Source organism: Myotis daubentonii, chromosome 1, assembly GCF_963259705.1.
Source record: "Myotis daubentonii chromosome 1, mMyoDau2.1, whole genome shotgun sequence".
Taxonomy (NCBI): Eukaryota; Metazoa; Chordata; class Mammalia; order Chiroptera; family Vespertilionidae; genus Myotis; species Myotis daubentonii.
Window position 1 is genome coordinate 63047659 of NC_081840.1, and position 24359 is coordinate 63072017.

General features: G+C 50.4%; 2 protein-coding genes across 6 annotated transcripts in view; one reads left to right on the top strand and one right to left on the bottom strand.

Annotated features, from left to right (window-relative positions):
- DUOX1 (dual oxidase 1) overlaps positions 1-18251 on the bottom strand; it is a 41261-nt gene extending 23010 nt beyond the window's left edge. For 2 of the 4 annotated variants that reach the window (XM_059702449.1, XM_059702462.1), the window contains exons 1-17: positions 18133-18251; positions 15818-15908; positions 12935-13018; positions 12354-12518; positions 11391-11578; positions 11023-11224; positions 10740-10906; positions 10252-10312; positions 10020-10116; positions 5817-5907; positions 4592-4694; positions 4160-4332; positions 2880-3055; positions 2570-2688; positions 1810-1947; positions 1090-1203; positions 161-360 (exon numbers count right to left, since the gene is read on the bottom strand). In XM_059702449.1, the coding sequence (XP_059558432.1) occupies positions 161-360; positions 1090-1203; positions 1810-1947; positions 2570-2688; positions 2880-3055; positions 4160-4332; positions 4592-4694; positions 5817-5907; positions 10020-10116; positions 10252-10312; positions 10740-10906; positions 11023-11224; positions 11391-11578; positions 12354-12518; positions 12935-13018; positions 15818-15875 (2136 nt within the window). In that variant the 5' untranslated portion in view covers positions 15876-15908; positions 18133-18251. Of the gene's footprint in view, positions 1-160; positions 361-1089; positions 1204-1809; positions 1948-2569; positions 2689-2879; positions 3056-4159; positions 4333-4591; positions 4695-5816; positions 5908-10019; positions 10117-10251; positions 10313-10739; positions 10907-11022; positions 11225-11390; positions 11579-12353; positions 12519-12934; positions 13019-15817; positions 15909-17575; positions 17724-18132 lie in introns of those variants that run through there. The other 2 variants (XM_059702453.1, XM_059702457.1) reach the window with 2 other exon arrangements.
- Positions 18252-18319: 68 nt separating this feature from the next.
- Positions 18320-24359, top strand: part of DUOX2 (dual oxidase 2) — a 36900-nt gene continuing 30860 nt past the window's right edge. Inside the window, exons 1-2 of one of the 2 annotated variants that reach the window (XM_059702521.1) lie at positions 18320-18750; positions 19064-19161. The gene's annotated coding sequence lies outside the window, so the exon portion shown is untranslated. The remainder of the gene's footprint in view (positions 18751-19063; positions 19162-24359) is intronic. The other variant, XM_059702517.1, reaches the window with a different exon arrangement.

Genomic DNA, 24359 nt, shown 5'->3' on the forward strand with positions numbered 1-24359 from the left:
AGCAGGTCCAGAGCAGGACAGATGTGCTCAAGTTTCTCTCTCTATCAGGTACTACAGCCAGTAACCAGAAGCCAGAAACCCTGTGTGGCCCAGTGCTCTTTTCCCTCCACCCGGCTGGCCGTGTCGGTGGACGAGGAGCCAGGGGCCAGCGGGGCCATACCAGGTCATACTCCTTGGGGATCTTGAGCAGCAGGGTACGGCGTCCACGGTTGTTGGAAAGGATGAGGTTGACCTGCTGCAGGGGCCGCAGCTGGATGATGCGGAGCACAGAGAGCCTGCCGTCCAGGATACGGACCTGCCCGGGTTGCAGGTGCACAAGCACAGGCCGGCAGGGCTCCTTGTGGCCCTGCCATTCCAACGCTGCGGAGAGATGGGGCTGGGTCAGCTGGGGCCTCCGGGCCTGCCCTGCTCGAGGCACACCCACAGGAAGAAGGCCAGCTCAGAGCTGGAGTTAGATCAAGGCCCCCACAGCTCCTTGCCTCTTCTTGGGTCCTGAGGGACACCCCCTCCCCAATCGTCCCATGAGAAGAATAGCTACCATTTCCTGAGTGTTTACCATGTGCCCAACACGGCATCAAGTACTTTGCATGAGCGAATTCATTTAGTCTTCATAAATCGATAAGGTAAGTGCTATTATTATTCCTACTTTACAGATAATGGAAAGTAAGTTTAGAAAACTTAAAGATCTGCCTAAGGCCCAGCTGGTGGGATCAAGATTCCAATCCTCAGTCAGTCTGACTCTAGGCCTTCCTTAATTACTTCTCTGTTGCCTGAAATTCCAGTTTAAGATGCACAAAGCAGCAGTTCTTGGGAATTTGTGAGTCACAGAAACCCTGTAAAATGTAGTCCAGGTTCTGTGACTCCTCCCCATGAATCTATCTTGTTCCCTCTGGGACCTTGAGGAGGAACTACAGAGGTGGGAGGACTCCAGGACCAACTTCCACCCAATGCCCCTGTGGCCCTCCCCCTGCCTGGCTGCCAGGAGGCCTAGAAAAAGGAGGCCTTTCCTTAGGCTGCTGAGGTGGAGGAAGGGACTGTCGCCCTGAGTCAAGTCCTCCTTCTCACCACCATGGCCAGCCCCAGGCTTACCTTCCACACCCTCCACGAACTTCTCAGACTTAATGCTTTGGCAGTTCTGGCCTTGGAGCTTCTTGAAATTTCTCTTCCGGAGCCGGGCAACAATCCAGGCAACGAGCAGGCTCACTGGCAGGGCAGAGGCAGTAGGATGCTCAGAGGGAGGTCTGGGGAGATCAGTGGCTCCTTTGCCAGACTCCTTTCCTTGCCAAGACCCCTGCTTTCCCCAAGTCCTAGATCTGTCCATTCTCAAATTATAAAGCTGCCTTCAGAGAGGGGGGGAGCTGGTTTGCATCCTATGGGGAGTTTGGGTAGCATCTAAGATGCCTGTGCAGGCTCCTCCTCTGCTTCCAGCGCTCAGGCCCTCTCCCAGCTAGAGCTGGACCCACTCTGCCAGGCTGCTGGTCCACCCACACACAAGTCCAAAGCCTCTGCCCCAGCAACTACATTCCAGCTCTGGTTCTCTAGCAGGGCATTGCCTCTGACAGGCCCAGGCTCCTGCAAATAGCTGTGGATTGTGGATTTCTGGGATGCCTGACCAATCTGGGCCCTGAGAACAGGGGGGCAATTCTCCCTGGTGCCAACTTATCTGCAGGTCAGACACTTCTTGTGTCTCCTCCTGCTCTGATGTTTTTGTCATCTGCCCAGAGGAACATGGCTTGTTGCCACAGATGGAACCAACCCTACTCCCAGCTTGCATCTCTTACCCAACCCCACCCTGCCCATCACTGTTACCCAGGGGGAAGCAGCAGAGGGTCCCAATGGTGACCCCGAAGCCAAATCCACTGCCCTTGAAGTAGTCCCGCATGACAGGGGGAACACAGGCTGGCAGGCCCTCCGTGCTGAGTTGTCCTGGCTGTGGGCAGGGGTCTCCTGGGGAGGCAGAGAAGCGAGTCCTGGGGGCTCAGGCACAGCATTACTGAGGCGGTTAGGGTGGCAGAAACGGGGAATGGTGGTGGCTCTGGGCACCAGAGGGGAGGAAGCTGCTTACCCCTGCCATTGTCCCTGCCATTATACCGAGAATGTGGTGTTTTCCTACTTGGGTAACAAGTGGGGTCCAAAATGAACCTCAACCTCTATCTTTTCTTCCTATGCACATGTACACACACACACACACACACACACACACACACGTGCGTGGTGCGCACACACAGAACCCTTCTGTCGTCACTGCTGTGGGGTTGGGATATCTTCACTACACTCAGCCCTCCTAGTGTTCCACCCACCCCAGCCCCATCCCAGCTGAATGTGTCTCCTTACCAGGACTCTCCGAGTCCCAGGCCTGCCCTCACTTGGGCACCTGCAGTTGTGCAGAGGGGAACCTACGTAGCTGTATGTGGCAACCTTGGTGCCCAAATCCAAAGTTCCCAAGGGCACAATCATAGTTCACTCCCCCCTTGGAGTCTACTGTCCAGCCACACTGACCCAGATGCACAACTGAGGAGGAAAGGAACTCCAGACCCCAAGCCCTTGCAAGCACCCCTTGGCCACTCACCCACATGCCAGAAAAAGACATTGGGCTGCAGGGCACTGGGGTCCACGTTGGTGACAGCCACTAGAACATCCCAGAGGGATGTGTTTCTGATCTCTGCGATCTCTTCCTCAGAGAAGAGTCTGGGGGTGACAGAGGTGGGGTGTTCTCAGAGTGGGAGAGAGATGCAGGCCCCAGGCCCAGGGATCCAGATGAGGAAAGAGCCCCAGAGGGACTGGGGAGGGGGCAGTGCCAGCTGGGAATCAAGGGCCCATGGGGGCTGCTTATAGGCAGAGGGTCTGGAGTCTGAGGTGGGAACCCAGGCAGGCCTTACCCATTCCTGGTGTTCTCAAACCAGTAACGGTCACCATCCCGCAGACGCACAAACTGGTCGAGGACTATGGTGCTGAAGAGGGGCCCGGGGTTCCCGTGGCTCTCCAGGAGCCCCCCGGGGAGCAACTCCAGCAGGGACAGGTCCTGGTTGTATAGAGCAGCGGTGGCTTCCAGCACCTGGGGCAAGAAGGGACAGGAGTGAGTGTAAGGACTGGCATCACCCTCGGGCAAAGAGACGGTTCCCAGGGATCAGCCTTAGGGGTAATAATAAATGACAGTAACAGTAACGCACTTATTATGTATGCCCCAGGCACTGCTCTGAGTGCTTTGCGTAAGTCCACTCATTATGGGAATCCTCTCACAGATTCAGCTGCCTATTTTACAAAGTTGGAATAGAATAGGCAGCCAATCCCTAACGGAACTTATTCTTGGAAAGGTATACAAGTTCAAGAATCAAATCAGTGCAAATGTTAAATGGTAGAATGATGTGTTAGAAAAGGTTTCCATTTTTTAGACTAAAGAAGTGTTTAAAAAATCAAATCCCTACATATACATTGTATTTTAAAGACAGCCTTCAACAATATATGGGCAGCATATTCTACCTCACCTTTACTTTAGTTCTTTTCTTCACAGTGTTAATAAGCACTTGACCAGTTTAATCCCAATGAGGTGCAATTGAAGCTAAAGATTTGCTACTTTGGGTATGCCCACTGATTCTTATCTTGATGTTGATTTTATAAAGTTCACAAGCCCCACACACGTATCACATCTTTGTTGGTCTTTCAATTCTCTATTTTCCAACAGTTTTATAAAATAGTAAGGGCAAAGGCAAGAACACTGTCATCAATTATAGAAACCCTGTTGTACCAAGATGTTAAGGAGCTAAAACTAGTCTGTTGGCGGGTGATAGCGTAGGGTGTGAGAGCTGACTCCCCTAAGGCAGCTTGAATACCACTGTGCGAAGGCACGTCTTGTTCCTGAGTCAAGAACCTTCTTTTACCCACCCAGGGAATCGGGGAAGAGTAAATGAGGTAACGTCTACTAAGTGCTTGGCATGCAATAGATGCCCAACAAACAGTTGCAGAGCCTAAAGCCAACTCCTGCTGGCCTGGTCACCTACAGCCTGATGTGTGATACTGGGAAAAGCAAGGTGGGTGAGCCCTGCCCCTCTCAGCAGGTGCTTGTCTCTGGTACCCGGGTCTCACTGCCCATCTTCTGTGTCTCAGGCCAGTGTTCCCATGGCCCTCCCACCCTGCCCTCTGGGTCCCGACCACTCCTCACGGTGCCATGACTCTGGGAGAGTGCAGGGTTGATGTCCTGCCATCTGGTAATGGGAGGCAGGCCCAGTGCTTCCCTGGCCTTGGTGTAAGAGGGCAGGCCCAGGTCCCGGCCCCGCTGCAGGCTGCTGGCCAAGTGGTCAGTGCGGGAGTACTTCAGTGGCCCGGGCCAGAAATCTGTGAATTTGACAGCAGAGAGTCTCAGGGAGCTCAGCAACACCAAAGCCCCTCCGGCCCATGCCCCAGGCTTCCACCAGCCCCCTGGGATGTAAGCTGTGCAGAGGGCGCTGTGGCCATTAGGTCAGAAGCTCTCTCAGCAGTGAAACAGCGCAGGTTCCCAGCCCTGGATACCCCGCCCTGCCTGGCTCTGGAGCTCCAGCTGAACCTCCTCCCAGGGGCCAGGGGTGCACAGCCTACAGGCCAGTCTTGGCCTCACCTCGCACATCCTCAACCACCACATGGTCTTCTTGTTCAGCAATCTGGGAGGCCATGCCCAGTAGCAGCGCATCTACATCTTCAGCTCTTTGTAGGTTTGGGTGCTAGGGGAGTGAGGAGAGGAGACGAGTGTGGCTAATGGGGCCAGAATTTGGGCAGCCAGACTCCCTCCACCTATAGTCTACGTTCTTTATTCAGTCCTGCTGTTCACTCCCAAACTGGTGGGCCATTCCTCTTCCACAGGTTGATTCACCACTCACAGTGAGTGATGTCCTCATCCAAAGCCCTTGACCAGACCTTTCAGGGAGAAAGGTCTCCGTGAGCACAAGGGAACAAATACTTGATATCTTCTATTTTATTTTGGTTATTTATTCATTATTTCTTCTCTTTTTAGAAACAGACTTGAGATCATGGTTGACAAAGACACTAGAAAATATAGATCTTGGTTCTTGTTTTGTTTGGTAACCAGCTGTGTGATTGTGGGCAAGTAATAGGATCTCCCTGAATTCAGTGTCCTCCCCTTACTAAAAAGGGCATTAGAGATTTAAAAAATAATGAAATAAAATTAATAAAGTAATAAAAAGGGATTAGGAGGACACTGAGCTCTCTAAACTCAGCTCCATGACTCTGATCCTATGCCTTCCTCTTCTCCCTTTTCCTCCCTCCTCACTTCCCTCTTATGAACTCTGAGTTTGTTTGCTTTAAATTAATGATCAATGCTCTTGACCCACACTCACCTGGTTTGGGTGGACAGACTATACCTGGTATCTCTCAGAATACCTCCCTTCTCCTTGCCTCCAACCCACAAAAACATATTCATTTGCTGCCCTAGGTAAGTCTAATTGGAGAGTTTCTTTGGGGGCTGGGATGACTGGGGTACTCCAAGGCTTACAGGGGACTCAGAGCTGTCAAGGGAGAAGAAAAACCTTGAGGAAGCAATAAATGTAGAGCCACACTTGCACAGTCCTGAGGTGAGAATAGAGGGTTGACTTTTGACCATGTACAGCTACCCAGTCATCTCAGACACTGGTAGAAGAGATGGCTTTGGTCCCCAGGCTGCCTCCTCTACCCCAGCCCATCCCAGTTGCTGGCTGTCTCAGCCCTACTGCCCACCTTCACCACATACCCTAACACATGTGTATGTTTGCGCACACACACACGCACACACACACACACAAACACACACAATACACATACCCACCCACATATATGTCCCCAGCTCTGACCTCTCGGCTCCAATAGCTGTTGCAGACCCGGAGAGCTCTGGAGACGCTTGAATTCCGATTGATGACCCTCTGGAAGTGGCAGCTGGCATTTCTGAAATGCAAGGAGCAGGGGAGTGGTGACTGAGACCCCAGGGTCTTAATGTCAGGCATCAGCTCTGGTCTCTCAGGCTGTATGGAGGGGCCAGGCCATGGCTTCCCTGAGGTGGTAAGTGTTTAGGGAAGGTCCTGAACAATCTGATTTTTGGGGAGGTCCCTCTCCCACATCAGACCAAATATCTAAAAATGCACCCATAGAGTTTGCTTATACTCTCTTTCTCTTTCCACATGTACATATACATTTTGAACGAATTTGTAATTGTTCTTTTGAAATTACTTGTCTATAAATAACTCAATTGCTATGATTCCTTGGCCATTATCAGGCATATCCAGAAATTGTTCCAGCCCTGGCCCAGTAGCTCAGTTGGTTAGAGCATCATCCTGATATGCTGAGGTTGTGAGTTTGATTCCCGGTCAGGGCACATAAAAGAAACAATCAGCGAATGCATAAATAAGTGGAACAACAGAAATTGTTCCAGGAAAATTTTTTTTTTTTAATTATAATGCAGATCTGCTCCTGTTTGGGGGCTGATGCGGTGGCCCAGGGGGCTTTGCCAATGCCAGCGTGAGCTAGTCAGGCTTAGCCAGGGCGATCCTAGGGGAGCTGTCTCAGCATCCAGGCCCCTCCCTGCCCAGACCAGCGTCCCTCCCCTCTGAGCTGGGTCCTGTGGGTGGCCTGCCAGGCCGTGAAGACCCTGGAACCTTCGTGTGGCCCCAACCTCAGCCCCTATGCTCACAACCACCTTTGTCACAGCCACAGGCCCCTGGTCTCCTCAGAGGTGACCTCGCCCAGGGCACAGGCTGCCTCTGCTGGTGGAAGCTGGTTGCTGAGTTGGAAATACACAGACATTTTTAATGGAAGCAAAATGGGGCAATGGAGAAACCAAGATGACAGCATAGGTAAACACCGGAAATTGCTGCCTCACACAACCACTTCAAAAATACAACTAAAAGACAAAATGGACAGCATCCAGAACCACAGGAAGGCTGGCTGAGTGGAAATTCTACAACTAGAAGGAAAGAGAAAAGCACACTGAGACTCAGAGGAGGTGCGGAAGTAAAGTGCAGAGAGATGGAGGCACATGTGGAAAGGGCTGGCAACTGAGGACACAGTTGTCTTTTTCAATTGGGAGGGAGTCTCAAGCTCCCAACTGCTCTGAACTCCAGTTCCGGGTGAGTCTCTGGGGAGAAATGGACTGTCTGGCATCGGGCAGAACTCGAGGGTAGCTTTCTCTCAGAGGTGCTTGCAGCAATTACCATGGGACACTGAGACCCTGGGCCTCTTAGGGCAGGGCTGAGGATCAGCCATAACTGTTTGCCCCGCCCTGTTGATTCCCTGAGACCCCGCCCCACCCAAGCTGTGCTCAGAGGCTTTTGCATATGGAAGGCCTGGCCCTTTGTAATCTGAAAATTACCTAACAAACTGCAGCTGGGTCAGAGAGACCCAGAACATCCAAAAGAAGACCCAAGGCCCCACAGCAGCTTGCATTGCTTCACAGCTGGGCCTCATCTAGGCACCTCCAAACCCCAAGCAAAGAAGAGGAATCTGCAGATCTCTCCATAGCTCCTGCTGGGTAGCCTCAGGCAGAGGCTAAATTAGCATCTCCTTAGAGATCCAAGAGCCAGTGTACCCAGTGGTCAGAGTGGGCCATCCAGATTACAACTCCTCAGATCCATAAGGGACACACTCAGGGGGCAGACTCAGTGAGCACCAAAGCCCCACTGAAGCAAGTCTTGCCCCAGAAGGGTGTCTCCAGCACAGTTCTCCCACCATAGACACAGCTGATTCTCACAGCCAATTGGCCTGGAGGTCAATTCCGCCCAGTGATACCTACAACAATCAAGGCTTAACTACAACAAGACTGTACACAAAGCCCACAAAGGGGTGCACCAAGAATGTCCACCTCAGATAATTGGGGAGGCTGAGCCACTGGGCCCTATAGGACACCTAGCACAGAAAGCCACTCTATCAACACAGGAAAGCATAAAAAATGTGGAGACAAAGAAACAGGTCACAAGTGACAGAAATGGAGGAAAGCAAACTACAGGATATAGAGTTCAAAACCACACTTATAAGGCTTTTCAAGAATTTTCTCAAAACTGCTGATAAATTTAATGAGACCCTCAAGAAATCTAGTGAGACCCTCGAGGTTATGAAAAAGGACCAACTAGAAATTAAGCATACACTGACTGAAATAAAGAATATTATACAGAGTTCTAACAGCAGACTAGAGGATCTCAAGAATCAAGAGCCTCCTGAGCTTAATTACTTAATCAAACCCTGGGAGTACTTAATGATACCACGTGAGTGAGCCTGCAAGTCGAGTGAGCCTGCGAGTCGAGTGAGCCTGCGAGCCGAGTGAGCCTGCCTAGCAGATGCTAAGAGGCAAAGTAAGGGCGTGACCAAGATCTTTACATACATTCTCCTGGGTTTCAATCCTACTCAACGACATGCACCTGAACTCTATCAAGCCCACATCACTCAGGGGCGTGGGGCCATGTGTTCGGACCATAGGTTCAAGCTCACAACTACAGCTGTTGGCTATAATTGTGCTGGGAGGGACTTGCATGTGGCAATGAGAGGAGTGTGCCCTCTCATCAGTCCAAGGCTTGAACTTGTCCAAAACACCGTAGTGGCTTCCCACAATAACGTTTTAATTCTGTTTCTTTGTTACTAATGTTGTGGCCCCACCCCATAACAAAGAAACAAAGGAAAATTTCCCCATGGAATTTCTGAATAGTATTACTCCTTTGGGAATGCCGTGTCATAAATTAAAATTGAAAGTGGGTGCAATCATCATGCTATTGAGAAATCTCAATAGTAAATGGGGTCTTTGTAATGGTACCAGATTTATTATCAAAAGATTACGACCTAACATTATCGAAGCTGAAGTATTAACAGGATCTGCAGAGGGAGAGGCTGTTCGGATTCCAAGAGTTAATTTGTCCCCATCTGACACTGGCCTCCCATTTAAATTGATTCGACTACGGTTTCCCGTGATGCCAGCATTTGTGATGACTATTAATAAATCACAAGGACAAACTCTAGACAGAGTAGGCATGTTCCTACCCGAACCCGTTTTTGCACATGGTCAGTTATATATTGCTTTCTCTCGAGTTTGAAGAGCATGTGATGTTACAGTTAAAGTTCTAAGTACTTCATCACAAGGGAAATTAGTCAAGCACTCTGAAAGTGTTTTCACTCTTAATGTGGTGTACAGGGAGATATTAGAATAAGTTTAATCACTTTATCAGTCATTGTTTGCATCACTGTTGTTTTTATATCATGTTTTTGTTGTTTTCACATCATGTTTTTGTCGTTTTTATATCATGCCTCTGTTGTTGTCATATCCTTTTATTACTGTTATTTATTAATAAATTTATATATTATTTTCAAAAAATATAATGCAGTTGTAAAAAAAATAAACTGATATGCTTTGCTTTGTATACATTTAATTAATTAATTGTTTTTAAAGTCCCCTTTTTATTATTTTGGAGCCTATATTTTCTTCAGCTCTCACACATTTTAAAAAATATATATTTTTATTGATTTCAGGGAGGAAGGGAGAGGAAGAGAGATAGAAACATCAATAATGAGAGGGAATCATTGATTGGCTGCCTTCTGCACACCCTACACTGGGGATTGAGCCCACAACCCAGGCATGTGCCCTGATTGGGAATCGAACGGTGACCTCCTGGTTCATAGGTCAATGCTCAACCACTCAGCCACACTGGTCAGGTTCACATTTTTATTATAATTTCTCCAAAAGGTTTATAAGGGCCAAGTTCTGTATTTACAGCTAAAAATGCCCCCAGGATAGTGTCAAGTTCAGCACAACAGGCTTTGTGACTCAGCCTCTGAGCCTCAATTAGCCAGTCTTAATTGGAGAATTAAGAGCTACACCAGTTGCAGGAAAATGGACCTAAAGTGCTTAAACACCACAATAATGTATCTTTTTAAACAATTGTTTTTATTCTTCCCGTCCTTGTTCACTGTTCCCTGATAATCCTGTCCTGAAGACTCAAGAGGGCAATTTTCTCAATTGACAATCCCACCCCCGCCTGCCGCCCCCTCACCTCCCAACACACACTTGAGCCCTCCTTTACCTCATGTAGACGCCAGGGGGCACCATGGTGGAGAGGAACTGTTCAGAGGCTGCCAGGAACTCTGGAGAGATGCTGGGGTCCAGGAAAGGGCGGTACCCTGCCCCACGGGAGGAATAGGAGAAATAAACTCCTGAACCCTCAGTCCTCCCATAACAGGCATCCACCTGTCTTCTTTCCACCCATGGATCCTAACCACAACCTCCCTCAACACAGGTGCCCCCCATGCCCTCACCTGTATATTCTGGGGGTGTTTGCTGCAGGAAGCTGGGCAGCCACTCATATAGAGCAATGTTCTGAGGGTCAAGAGAGAGGAAAGGTGGGGCGAATGCTCCAGCTGCCAGGACAGGAGGGATCTGAGCCAGGGAAGGCTTAAGTGGGAGAGGACGACCAGGCAGGGGCAGTCATGGGAAAGGCAACTCAAATGGGAGAGGAGCTGAGGCCTCACCCACAAGGAACAAGGGATTGGAGGGGGGTGTCGGGGGCAGCTAAATCTCTTGTGTAAGTGGCACTTAGCCTCTCTGTCATCCCTAGACTTTAGCTCTCCACACAAACAGGGGGTCCTGCGAGAGAGGGAAGGCGGGTCACCCGGTCCTGGTCACCAGCTGTCCCAGTAAAGGGTGTTTCTGGGTGGCCGGTGTCCAAGAATGGAGGGCTCTGCAGGGGAGCAGAGTCCCATGGACCAGGGCAGGAGGGTGGGGCGGGGAGGGCCGTGGCACTGACCTGGTAGGTGGCAATGACCCTCTTGCGCGCGTGCTGGAACAGCTCCTCGTCCCCCCAGCTCGGGTGCTCGCGGGCCAGCCTCTGGGCGCACAGGTTGTGGTAGCGGAACCAGAGCAGGCCCAGCGCCTGCAGGAAGGGCTCGCGGTTCCCTCGCTCTGCCCCGAAGGCTGCATCCGCCAGGAGGACGCAGGAGGGAGAGGAGCGGGTGTGACCCAGGGGAGTGCCACCTCGCAGACCCCAGCCCGTCCCGCCCTTCCACCGGCCCGGCGCCCCGCGGCCTCACCATACAGCCCCCGGGCCCCGCGCTGTCCCGTGGCGGGGTCGGGCGCGATCCACATGAGCAGGGGCTCCTGCGCGTCCCGGGGGAAGGCGGGGTCGGCCCCCGACGCCAGCTGTCCCCCAGAGAAGCTCCGCAGCGCGTCGCTCCAGGAGTGCGAGGAGCCATAGATGGCGCTGCCATCCAGCCAGCCCGTCACCTCGTTGGTCTGACAGGTGAGCAAGGGGGTAGCCGAGGCGGGTAAGGGGGGCCCAGGGCCAGGCGGGTGTCCCTGGGAGAGCGGGATCCTCTCCGCACAAGACCCTGCCAGACCCGGGGCCCAGAGCCCCACCCGCCTGGGATCCAGCTGCTGCCCTGCCACCTGCCCATCTCACCAGGTCCCGGGGGTTGCTGGGGCTCTGTCCGGTCTTGGGGTCCCAGCGGCTCCTCTGGAAAGGCAGCACCACGTCCCCACGCCGGTGGGGGTCGAACACGGGGTCCCCGAGTGGGATGTGGATGTTGAGGAACTCGGCGGGGCAGCCAGGTCTCTCTATGCTCACCAGGTCCGACAGCACGTGGTAGCCTGCGCACACAGGGGAGGGGCGCTAGGGCCAGGGAAGCCCACTCTCCTTTCTCCCCCAGGTAGCTAGTCCCCCCACCCCTAGGCCCAAGCTGCAAAAGACTCAATAGCCATTACGGGCAAGTCCCCGCCTTGACCTCACCCATTCCTTCCCAAAGCTTTGTTACACCCTGGTCCAAACTGTTTTCATTGACAGTTTGGCCCTCTCCTTGGTAACTGGGAGGTGTGCCCAGTGAGTGTGCCTGGCAGCATGTGTTCCAACACATCGCTGGGAGCAGCCCGCCCAGAGGGCCCGCCAGCCCTGGTGGCCTGATGGACACTGAGAAGCAGGTGTAGGCATTTGGAATAACTAGCAGGAGCCCGGCATTCCTGCTGATTGCCAACAAACAAACCCATCACTAGGCCCTAGCAACCCCATTTCGACACCCGCCAGCCCTCCTGCCAGGATAGGAACCCTATACTGTGCCAGTCTTAGGAGCCACAGAGGCAAAGAGTGAGAAGAGCATCCCACCAAGAGTCCCCACCAGATTATTTTCATGCTCCTGCTTCTACCCCACCCCCGTCAACAGCTCAACCTGCGGCACATTTATTCTCTTCTAACCAGACTTTAACCCTCTATTCCCACCCCTACCCCACCTCATTGCCAGCCCCTCCATCTCTCTCCCCAGTCTCTCTGACCCTCCAACATTTCTCTCCCTCATTCTCTGAGTCCCCCTCAGACATAGAGGTGTCTAGCTGACCCCCCTGGCCTCTGTCCCCTACAGGTTGAGGCCCTTACCGAAGAAGACCCCCAGCACTGTGCGGTTCTGCAGGGAGGCCTGCCCTGCAGGGCCCCTTGTGGCAGTGTTGCTGACGTCACGGGGATTAGGCAGGTAGGGTTCTCCCAAGGGCTGGTACACCCCATCTGCATAGGTGGCTGGGACCAGGCGCTGCAGCCGATAGCCTGAAATGGGATGAGTAGGGACAAGGACCAATCCTCAGAGGGGTTCTCTGACCTTCTCTCTCCCAGGCTTCCTCCATACCACAGATCTTAAAACCTTGGGAATGGATAAGCCTTTGCTGGTGCCTGCCAGTCCTTGGCCCTAAGCCAGTGGTTCTCAACCTTCTGGCCCTTTAAATACAGTTCCTCATGTTGTGACCCAACCATAAAATTATTTTCGTTGCTACTTCATAATTGTAATGCTGCTGCTGCTATGAATCGTAATGTAAATATCTGATATGCAGGATGGTCTTAGGCGACCCCTGTGAAAGGGTCGTTCCACTGCCAAAGGGATCGCAACCCACAGGTTGAGAACCGCTGCCCTAAGCAGTGGGTACCATCCTAACCCTTGGCTCTGTATCCACTTGACTCTCACTTACCTTTGCTGCCCCATCTGTGCTCCATGAGGTTGTTGTACCATCCATCAAATCGCTGCACTTCCCAGGAAATAGCATTCTGAGCTCCTGTGTGAGGATGGAGGGAAGGGGCAGCTGGGCAATTCAGTACATGAGCGGATGGGCAGGCCTGCAGAATCTGTATCCTGTGAGCCTGACACTTGGGTCAGCAGAAAGTGGACATCCAGCACAGATGTGGGAGGTAGGGTAAGGTACAGAGGGAGCCAATCAGAGCAAAATGATGTTCAAATTCAACCCCAATCTTTTTTTTTTCTTTTTTTCTTTTTTTTTTCTTTTTTTTTTTTTTTACAGAGAGGAAGGGAGAGGGATAGAGAGTTAGAAACATGGATGAGAGAGAGAAACATCAATCAGCCGCCTTCTGCACACTCCCCACTGGGCATGTGCCCCTGGAATTGAACTCGGGACCCCCGAGTCCGCAGGCCGACGCTCCATCCACTGAGCCAAACCGGTCAGGGCTCAAGCCCAATCTTTAAGCTGTTGTGGGGGAGGGGGTCAGATATGGCAGGGAGCACTTCAGGACTGTAGCCAGGTAGCCATGTGCAGTGTGCTGACAAATGGCCTCAGAGAGAAAGAGGAAGCAGAAGAACAGGGGCAATGGAGAAGGAGATGCAAGAGACTTTTGTCACTCTCACACCTCAGCTCCCTGGGGGACATGGCAGGACAGCAGCCATTCCAAGCCTTAAGACATCACACAGAGCAAGAGCTAGCCACCCCCAAACAGCCAGCCACCCCCAAAGAGCAAGCCACTCTCCCACCCAGGAAAGGACATGTCATTCTCTGATCCATCCCCAGGCAGGGGCAGGGGCTTGGCCCTCTCCTGCTCAGCAGAGCCCAGGGCAAGGATGTGGGCCACAGGGCTGTGGTTTTGATCTTTTTTCCAGTTTCTTGGGTGGGATCAGGGACTGATAGTCAAGTGGATAACCTTGCCCCCCTTCTCTTTGGGGTCAACATGTCCCCCATATAATTCCTCCTCTTGACCCTATTTGCTCCAAAAATCTAGGGTTTGGGAGGGAGTACTCAGCTGCTGAGGGAAGAACTCAGGCAACGGGGGCAGAGGGAAGCATCCAGAATCAGAAATATAGCAGGGGTCCTTCTGGTCAGTAGATCAGATGACCAGCCAGATTCCTTTCCCCAAACGAGGAGGCCATAGCGCTGAGTCAACTCAGAGAACAGAGCAAAGAAAAAAGGACTCTCATTAGCCAGAGGGAGACCTGTTCCTCAGATTGTCTCCCCACTCAGACCAAGGACAGGATCTCAGAGCTACTCTCCTGCCCCATAGTTCACACACACACACACACACACACACATACACACACACACATACACACACACACCAGGTGGTCAGAGAGGAAAAATGACTCAGGCCCTGATATTTGAGCAAAGAACTGAGGAGGAACAGAATAAGTGACCCCAAAATATGTCAATTTGGCATGTGGATTATTTTGAGCTGAAGACAATCAAGATATAGCAGACTCAAGAAAAACCTACCCTTTTCTCAACCATCTAAAAAATGTTAGGTAGGGGCCTGGCCCAGAAAGAGGGTTAATACCAGAGATAACTTTTGATCTGGATGGCAGGGCAAACATCTAACCAGATATCTGCTCTTCCTATTGTCTTATAAATTTCCCTTCTCCGCTTTGGTACCACTATCCCATTCCTCAGCTTAGGATGGTAAAGAAGCCAAAGAATCAAGAAGGGATGAAGGGAAAAATTTTCCATCCCTGCAGAACCCAACTAAGGATCAGAACTTGGGGCAGAAATAGGGCAGCCACATACATCCTATCTCTAAAATAAGATGAACTTGTGGCAGAACAAGGGATGGGAGCTGTTGGGGAGGGCATGGGGGAGAATGCCTCTTGGGAATTAGAGGCAAGAGAAAAGGAAAATCTAAGGCCAAGGCATAGATAAGGTTGGAAGAAATGCAAATGTGAGCAGGTCTGGCAAGGGAGAAGCTGCAGGGGCTAGCTCATCACCTATGCCCATGGTCCGCAAACTGCGGCTCGTGAGCCACATGCGGCTCTTTGGCCCCTTGAGTGTGGCTCTTCCTAAGCCTTAGGAGTACCCTAATTAAGTTAATAACAATGTACCTACCTATATAGTTTAAGTTAAAAAAATTTGGCTCTCAAAAGAAATTTCAATCGTTGTACTGTTGATATTTGGCTCTGTTGACTAATGAGTTTGCCGACCCTAGGCTATACCGCCAGCCAGGACAGATCATTTCACAGATTTTCTTTGCTCCTTGTTCTTGCATCCCCGCCCCTGATGATCACAGAGTTGCTCTTTTAACCTAATTTGTGGCAACTTAAGCCCATTTCCCTCCTCAGAGACCCAGACTATAGAGAATTGCCTCAGATTCTAGTAAGAGACTCTCCAAAGCCAAAGGTAACAAGATGAAACTCTTGTGGCTTTTTTTCCTGATCATATTGTTTTAGAACATTGGTGACTTCCCTTTGAGGAAGTCAGCATTCAGTCCAATCTGACCCCAAGATCCTTTATTTGCTTCTGTGTCTAACCAATCTTTTTCTATTTGGGGTCTGGGGTGGAGGCCATAGGGCTGAGTCTCCCCTTCTCCTCAACTCAGAAAACAGAGCAAAGAAAAGGACTCTCATTAGCCAAAGGGTCACCCACTCAGACTAAGGACAGGATCTCAGAGCTGCTGTCCTGGCCCCATACTTGACATGAAAGGAAGGCACAATCAACACGCTGGAGATGAGCACCTGCAGGCTACTGTGTTAGCTAGGGAGCAGGCATAGAAATGAATGTGATACAGCGTCTGTCCTTGGAGAAGCCCAGAAGATGCTGGGTTCCTCTGCTCCTAGCCATGATTCTCCTCCAAGCTGTACTCACCAGTGGGTATCCACGGCCCAACCAGGAGTGTCCATGCCAGAGCCAGGCAGAAGCCCATGATGAAAATGGAGAATACCGTAAAATGGAGACCCTAGAAAAAGACAGAGTGCAGAGAGAATGAACCCCAGCAGTTAAGGAAAGTCCGGTCAGGGCCTTGGCAGAGCTTTGGCATGAGTCCAGCCATGGGGCTGGGACAAGGCCACAGTAAGTAGCACAGAGCAGGGAGACTCCCTCCCTCCCAAGAATCTTTCACTCATTCACAAATTACTTGAACACCCACTATGTACTGGGCATGGGCCTAGGCACTGGAGATTAAGTGGTGAACAAAGCAAACGGAGATCCTCACACTCCTGGACTTCGCTGCCCAAGAATAAACGGAAAGCCGTGCTTATGCATGTGTTCCTTGGACGGAGCCTCGTTAGGAGGCCGGGATATGGTGCCACTGCCAGTCCACTGTGTGGATCTTAGGTCACTTATCTGGTCTGGACCTTGGTTTCCTCTTCCAGTTATGGGAGTAAACATGTCTGAACTGTCTACCTCCCAGCATGGTTTTGGGAATCAAATATGAGATTGAGAAGTGGCAGGTGTTATGTAAATGTAATACAGTGGGGCCTTGACTTATGAGTGTCCTGACTAACGAGTTTTTTGAGATACCAGCTGTCTCTCTGCGGATTTTTTGCTTTGAGTTGACAGAGTAATTTGAGTTAAAGAGCTCCTTAACGAGCTCGGTCTCGGATGGAATTAAACTCGTAAGTCAAGGCCCCACTGTATAGAGAGTGTGGGCTGGAGCTTGGCTCCTCTGAGTCAACTCAGAGGGGTTCCTATGTTTAATGCCAACGTCCTGCTTGCTCTCCCCAGGCCAATAAATCACCTAGCGACAACAAGGAGACAGAGGCAGCCAGGGACTCAGGTTGGGACTTCTAAGTGGCACAGGGAGCGCCCAACGCCAGTGAAGACCTCCTAAAGGCAATATGGAGGTTGGGGGTGGAGTGGGGCTGGGGAACTATCTAGTGGAGGAAGGTGGGAGCTCATGGAAAGCCTCATCTCCAAGCCAAACCCTCAGGGCTCCTGGATAGGTTGTCTAGCCACAGAGGAGGGAACCCAGAGGGTGACCTCAGCCCCACTGACCATATCTCATTAAAGAAATGAGCTCAGCCAGCATGGTTCCGTGGTTGAGCATCAACCTATGAACCAGGAGGTCATGGTTCGATTCCTGGTCAGGACACATGCCCGAGTTGTGGGCTTGATTCCGTGTGGGGCATGCAGGAGGCAACTATTCAATGATTCTCTCTCATCATTGATGTTTCTAACTCTCTCTCTCTCTCCCACTCCCTTCCTCTCTGAAACCAATAAAAATAAAAAAATTTAAGAAAAAATGTAGGCCCTGTCATAATTCAAAAGCTTGGTGTTCTACCCACTCCATCCCAGAGACTGTCCAGACACCACCAGCCTTTGATAGTTTGTGAAGAAAGAGCAGGGCTCTGGGTGGTTGAAGCCATAAGGCTGGACATGCTGAAGTGCCCACAGTGGTCCTTTCCTGATCTAGAATGTCCTGCCTCCTTCCCCTCCCACTCTGACTTCTGGATCCTTGGTCCGGGACACCAATGTACCGCTCAGTCCCTAAAAGCATGCAGCGAGCCTGCAGGCCAGGCTGTGGGGACATCCTGAAGGAGAAGGCGGACACCTAACAAGCACTCCTTGTGGGTGGGTAGTCACAGGGATTTACACAGCACATTTGTTCCCTAACTTTTTACCAACCTTCAAAGGAAGGCACAACCTCAGGAAAGGGCTGTAAAGCCCCAGGCAGCGGCAGAACCAGGAAGCGAATACAGGCCTGCCTCCTTCTTGACCCACATGGCAACTTTTCCAGCCACAAAGTCCTACAGCAGTGACTCTGGGGTGGGGAAAGAGGAGTCAAGGCCCTAGGGAGTCCAACTTGGTCCCAAGGGAGGACTGAAGAGGAAAGCCTGGTCTCTAAAAGTCCCCAGTTCCCTCCCCAGCATGATGTGCTGCTGCCAGGAAGAGCTCAGAGAGATCCCCGACGCCCAAGCAAACCAGGTCACCCAACATTCCCAGACCCCAAAGCATCTAGTCTCCCCAAACCTTGGTGGATGGAGGATAGGCCCTAACGGGACCCACTGCAGCCTCAGGCTAAGAACGGAGGCGCGGGAGGGTCTGGCTGAATTCCCCTTCCCTCAAAAATGTGGCGGAGCTGGGGCACACTCTGCCGCTGGAGCTCCCTCCGCTCCCCCTCCCCCGCCCCCCTTCTCCCAGCGCCAGCTCTGCGGGCCCAGGGCAGCCCTCCGGCATCTGACCTGAGGTTGCGGAGTCCCCCACTTCAGGGACTGCGGCTTCGCTCCCGCCTGGCTCGAAGTTGAGCCCCGGACTCCCGCTCTCGTCCAGCTCCCTCTCTAGTTCTGCGCCAGGACGGGCGGGGCGGGGGGGGGGGGTGAAGAGGAGCCGGCGCACCCCAGATCCATGGCTGGGCGGGGCGAAATGGGGCGGGGTAGAAGCCGGCGCACTGGGGACCCGCCGAGGTGCCCCGTGGAGGCCCGAGTGCGCAAGGTGAGACGTCACGTGCTCGCAGGACCCAAGTGGAGGGAAAGTTCGCGTCCGTGGCGAGGGCTCAGCTGGTGTGGCCACGTGGGGAGCGAAAAGGGCAAGTCCGCTGGCACGGGTCTGCCGTGGCTGGGAGTGGAAGACGGAAAGGGTGCAGGGGGCCGCAGAGGAGCTCCCTAAATCCTCTCCGCACCATTGGTTCTGGGCTCTAAGACCTTGGTCCGAAGACCTGGCCAGGCGACCCAGCAAGGCGCGCATCCTCAGACCCAGTTGGAGACGGTGCTAACCGCCCCCGCCACCCCCACCACCCGGGAGCAGTTCACCGTGAGATCGCTGAGGTCTCACGCCGCCCGCGCCCTCGACTGCATCGCTAGGTTTGTGCTGGAGCTGCCGGGGCGCTGAGCATGGGGGGAGGAGAGCGGAGTCTGAGGGGTGGCTGCGGAGGGGCACGGTCCCTCCTCTGTGCCGGGCTGGCGTGGGGCAGCGCCGCGGAGCCTGGGCTGCAGTCTGAGAAGGTCGAGGGTGGTTTAAAATAGGAGGTGGAGAAGCATCCGGGACCCGGTTTGTCGGGTCAGAGCCTGGTCCTTAAGTGATGAGGAAAGTGGGGGATGGAAGGGAGCCCCGCGGAGAGAAAGGGCGCGCGCTTTCTGGACAGAATTCCGGACCAGTCTCCTGATTCCACCCCAGGTCTCCTGATTCCACCTCGGAGAGCGTCGCGGGTGCGGTTCCATAGGAGGAGGCCAGCGGCGCGAGCTGCCACGCACGCATTGTTTGAAGACGCCAAGGTGGGGAACCCTGGTACCCTGTGAGTGTCAGGGTTGTGGCTGCAGTCCCGGGGCATTTTGGAGGGGGGCTTGAAGTGCCGCCCTCTCCCGGGCCCCTAGGGGCGCACTTCTTGTGTTCAACCGGATCAAAACCAGATTTTCAAAGAAAAAGTTTGGTAAGAAACTAAGAGGAAGCAAGAAAAATCTTGTAAGGCCATAAATGTCGCAAGACTTACAGACACCCAGTCCTTCTCCTGGCTTAGCTAAAGTCTGGATAGTTCGGTTTGTATGATTTAGTACCCCTGGGTCCTTACTGCCTCAGACCTTACTGGACATCCTTGTCTCGGGCTACTTTTCAGATCTTGTTCTGATTCTCCATTTAATTTTTCATTTAGTGCAACAACGCACATACACATGCCCACGCACGTTCTTGAAGAAGAGAGGCGGGGACAGGAGTTTCTGACGGGGTCTCCTTAGCCAGCCAGGGCTATAAAGTTTTAATGGGGTCAACCCCAACCAGAGAAATAAACCATCAATCACAGTATAGTAGCTGTGTATCACCAATTAAAGCTCTTGGCAATTCCAGACATGTGACCCACTCCTCATTTGTAGAGAGAATTAATAGTCCTTACTCTATGGGTTCCAGAGATGGGGGAGGTGGGCAGGAGACTTCAGGAGGAAATTCCCGTCAAGCTATAAGAGAGGCTACAGAGCAATAAGAAAGTGGCTGAGAACTTTGGATGCTGGGGACTGTAGTTTGTACTAGGATCAATTTTCTTAAAGATTGGATCTATTTCTTGCTGGCCCCTCATACATACATGGAAGTCCCTTTTCATACTATGGCAGGAAGGATGTGTCCGGAATACAACTTAATATGAGAAATGCTTCAGTATTTTAAGGGACATCAGAAGGGGCACATCTTTCCAGGTCAGGTAATAAAGGAGGACCCCAAAGTGTGAGGATTGGCCTGCCCCAGTGAAAAAGTACCCCAGTTTTGTTACAGGGGCATCTGGCGCAGGGCTTTAGTGTCTAGATGTCTGTTACTGAGAACTTCTTCCTTGTTGTGCCTGTATTTCTGTTTATATGAACTTGTAGGTGTATGTCTGATTGTTCTTAGTGCTTATTAATAACAATATGCATTGTGTTTATTTACCAATCATGGTGGTGAGCTCAGGGAGAAGTGGGTCAAGTGAAGACTGACATGAGATTTTTATCAGATTAGGAGAAATTCTACTGTCAGACCCTTCTTGGCAAATCAGGGAGGACGGTGTTCCTGAGGGAATTGATAAGCTTCATAGGAAAAGCAGGATTGCTAGATGTGGGGACTTTTCATTTTAGTCCCACCTCTTCATGCAGGATAGGCCTGTTAGCTAAATCATGAAAATCAAATTAAGACAGGATCATGAAAAATTAACTTTAAAAACTAGGCAATGTTGCCTGGCCAGCATGGCTCAATGGTTGGGCGTCAACCTATGAACCAGGAAGTCATGGTTCGATTCCCAGTCGAACCATGCCTGGGTTGTGGGCTTGATCCCCAGTGTGGGGCATATAGGAGGCAGCCGATCAATGATTCCCTCTCATCTTTGATGTTTCTATCTCTCTCTCCCTCTCCCTTCCTTCCTGAAATCAATAAAAATATATTTAAAAAAAAAGAAAAAAACTACGCAATGTGGATTAAGAAAGACCTAATTCATTAAATTGAACAAAAAAACTTAAGGCAAATTTCATTCACCAATTATCTCTTTGCTTTAGTCATCTTTAATAAATATTTTGGAAAATTGGAAATAAATTAACAATGTTCTGTGCTTAGGACACAGAAAGCCTTTGGTAGTGTTTCTTTGCTGCACCATACTAATAGAGATGAGCCATTCTTGTAACATATTGTATAACTTCCCTTTTAAATAAATGCAGGAATAAGGTGACCCTGACCAAAATACATTACACTATTATTTGCTTATATTGCAAATATTTGTTTTTGAAGTTACAGAATGTAACATGTATTAGCAAGCTTGCTTTATCTTCCTATCTTACTAATTAATCATTTTATAGACTTCCTAAAAAATATAGCCTTCTATCAAAATTATAATGGTTTCATTTTAGGTATCATAAATTTAAAATTCTTAGACCAATAAACATCTGCTTTAAAATAAATATCACTGCCCAGCCCGTGTGGCTCAGCGATCAGACCTATGAACCAGGAGATCACGGTTCGATTACTGGTCAAGGCACGATTCCTGGTCAGGGCACATGTCCAGGTTGCAGGCTTGATCCCCAATGAGGGGTGTGCAGGAGGCAGCTGATCAATGATTCTCCCTCATCATTGATGTTTCTCTCTCTCTCTCTCTCTCTCTCTCTCCCTCTTCCTTCCTCTCTGAAATCAATTAAAATATTTTTAAAAATAAAATAAATATCACTATGACATATTTTACAAAATAATTTAATCCACAAATTCTGTTACTCATGTTGAGCTAGAGTTCAAATGTACGTTTCAGATTCAATTTAAAATGAACATTCGTGCTTTGAAGAATCCAACCATTGGAAGAGACTTTCTGAAAATTTTGTGAAATTAAAAATTGACATGGTTAGTCAAATCCCTTCCTGCCCAGTCCTTAGCCCTATATTGGTGAGAACTCAAAGTAATGTTGAATGACAATGAGGGAATATAGCTCCCTCTTGTGTTCCAAATAGAAGATGCTGTCTGCATAGGGAGGAACCCATTCATAATATTCATTCATTTGATCCACAGACTGATTAGTATATGCTATGTTCAGGAGTTGCAAATATGGAATAAGGATAGTCAAAGCTAAAAGGGAGGGAGATATTCAAACAGACTAGAAGTTGATTATTGGGATCATGGACGGAGGTGTGTTCAAAATGCAATCAGAACATTAGATGTAGGAACATCCACATAGACCTGATAGCATCCTTCACAGAGGGGTTAACACAAGCTGAGACTTGAAAAGTGAAAAGGAGTTTGCCAAGAAGGTAGGAGCATTCCAAGCAGAGGAAATAGCACGTACAAAGGCATGAAGGCTTGAAAGAGCATGTCAGATTCCGAGAAAGACCAATAGCTCAGTGTGGCTAGAGATTAGACTGAGTGAAAGATGGAGATGGAAGGGTAGGTGGGACCAGACTACAAAGGACTTTCTATGTGATGGTGAGATTAGATTTTCCCCAGAGCAAAAAATTGAAATATTTATATTTGCTTGTTAGAAATATTGTTCTGACACCAGGCAAGATAGGTTGAGGCTGAATTAGGGCAGAGGCAGTAGGGAAGGAAATGCATGGATAATTTCAATAAATATTTAAGAAGTATGATACTCCAGGTCTCTGCTTTATTTGATTAATGGAGTGGTGACCAAAAAGATAAAAAATGAAAAGCAAAATAGAGACAGTGAATTCAGTTTGGGGCCTGTTAACTTTGAGGCATCCATGGAACGCCCAAGTGAAAAGCCCATGGGGTGATTGACCCTGTTGTGTTTGGAGTCCAGATAGAGGTCTACTTAGAAATATAGATTTGAGAAGCATAAGCTATGAGAAAGGTGGTGGTGAAGGCAGGCTGGATAGGCTTCAGAGCCCAGAAGAAAAAGAGGTACTCCTTCCTCTGGGATGGGAGAGTTGACAAGTTAGGAACATAACCAGCCCAGAAGGAAAGGGGAAGTCTGGGAGCTATGATGTTTTGTAGGAGAATCACAGTATTTAGAACTAGAAGGGACTCCAAGATCATCATATCTAATTGTAGAGAAAGAAACAAAGGACTGGGGAAGTTGTCATTTGCCTTCCTAATATTACATTATTCTTTGAAGAACTGGAACCAGACCCAGAACTGATTCCAGCCCAGTTCTCTCCAAAAAGGATTGGAGATAAATGAAATAATAGATTGTCATCACCTTCCCAATCTGGCAGCTTCCATGTATTGATATTCTGTTCCAGGTACTATTCTTAGCACTTTACATACACAGTCTCATTTTATATTCACAATGACCCTATGATGTAAACATTATTATCATCTCCATCCTATATAATAAAAGGCTAATATGCAAATTGTCCTCACGGGCAGGAGTTCCACTAACCAGTTTGACTTACTGGGAGTTAGATGTGCATTGACCATCAGGGGGTGGCACAGAAGATGGCGGGCATCGGTGACACGGTGCTGGCAGCAGGCAGCAGTGGAGGCACTTCTGGCCCCGATGGACCCCTATGGACCCCAATGGGCCCCAATGAGAGCAGCACAGCGACCAGTGGCAGGGGGCGGGGCCGGCGATCAGGTGGCACCAGGCCAAGCAGGTGCAAGCAGGGGCCCTGATCATCCTGCTGGTAGCCCTGATTGCCGGCCAGGCCTAGGGACCCTACTTGTGCATGAATTTTGTACACTGGGTCTCTAGTCTATATATATAAAAGCCTATGCCACTGTTCCACCATTTGACAGGTAGTTATGATGCACACTGACTACCAGGGAGCAGATACTCAACGCACAGGCATGGAAACATTGAACAGACTGATTAATCTCAGAGGGAAGGGGGAGGTGGGAGGGCGGGAAGAGATTAACCTAAGATCTTATATGCATAGTAGAGGCCTGGTGCATGGATTCCCTGGCCTGTGGGGATTGGGACGAAACCGGCAGCCCAACACCCCCTGAGGGGTCTTGGATTGCAAGAGGGCACAGGCCAGGCCAAGGAACTCTCCAGTGCACAAATCCATGCACTGGGCCTCTAGTTTTTAAATAAAATTCTCTGTAGAGGTCAAGTAACTTGCAAGAGGCAGAGGTGGAAATTAAACATAGAACTACTTAACTCCAAAGCTTGTTCTTTCACTCTCACCCTATCTAATAAAAGAGAAAAATGGTAATTGGCGTACGACGATACCCTTTTCATTGGCTAATCAGGGCTATATGCAAATTAAGTGCCAACTATGATTGGCAGTTAACTGCCAACTATGATTGGCAGTTAACTGCCAACTATGATTGGCAGTTAACTGCCAACTATGATTGGCAGTTAACTGCCAACTAAGATTGGCAGTTAACTGCCAACTAAGATTGGCAGTTAAGTGCCAACAAGATTGCGGTTAATTTGCATATGTAGGCACAATGCAGGGAGGCGAAAGGGAAAGCAGGAAGAAGCCCCCTGCCACTGACAGTGATCAGAAACCCAGGGGGGAGCTAAGAGCTGGGGGGCAGGGCAAAGGCACCTTTTCCGCCCTGGCCAGTGATAGCAGGAAGT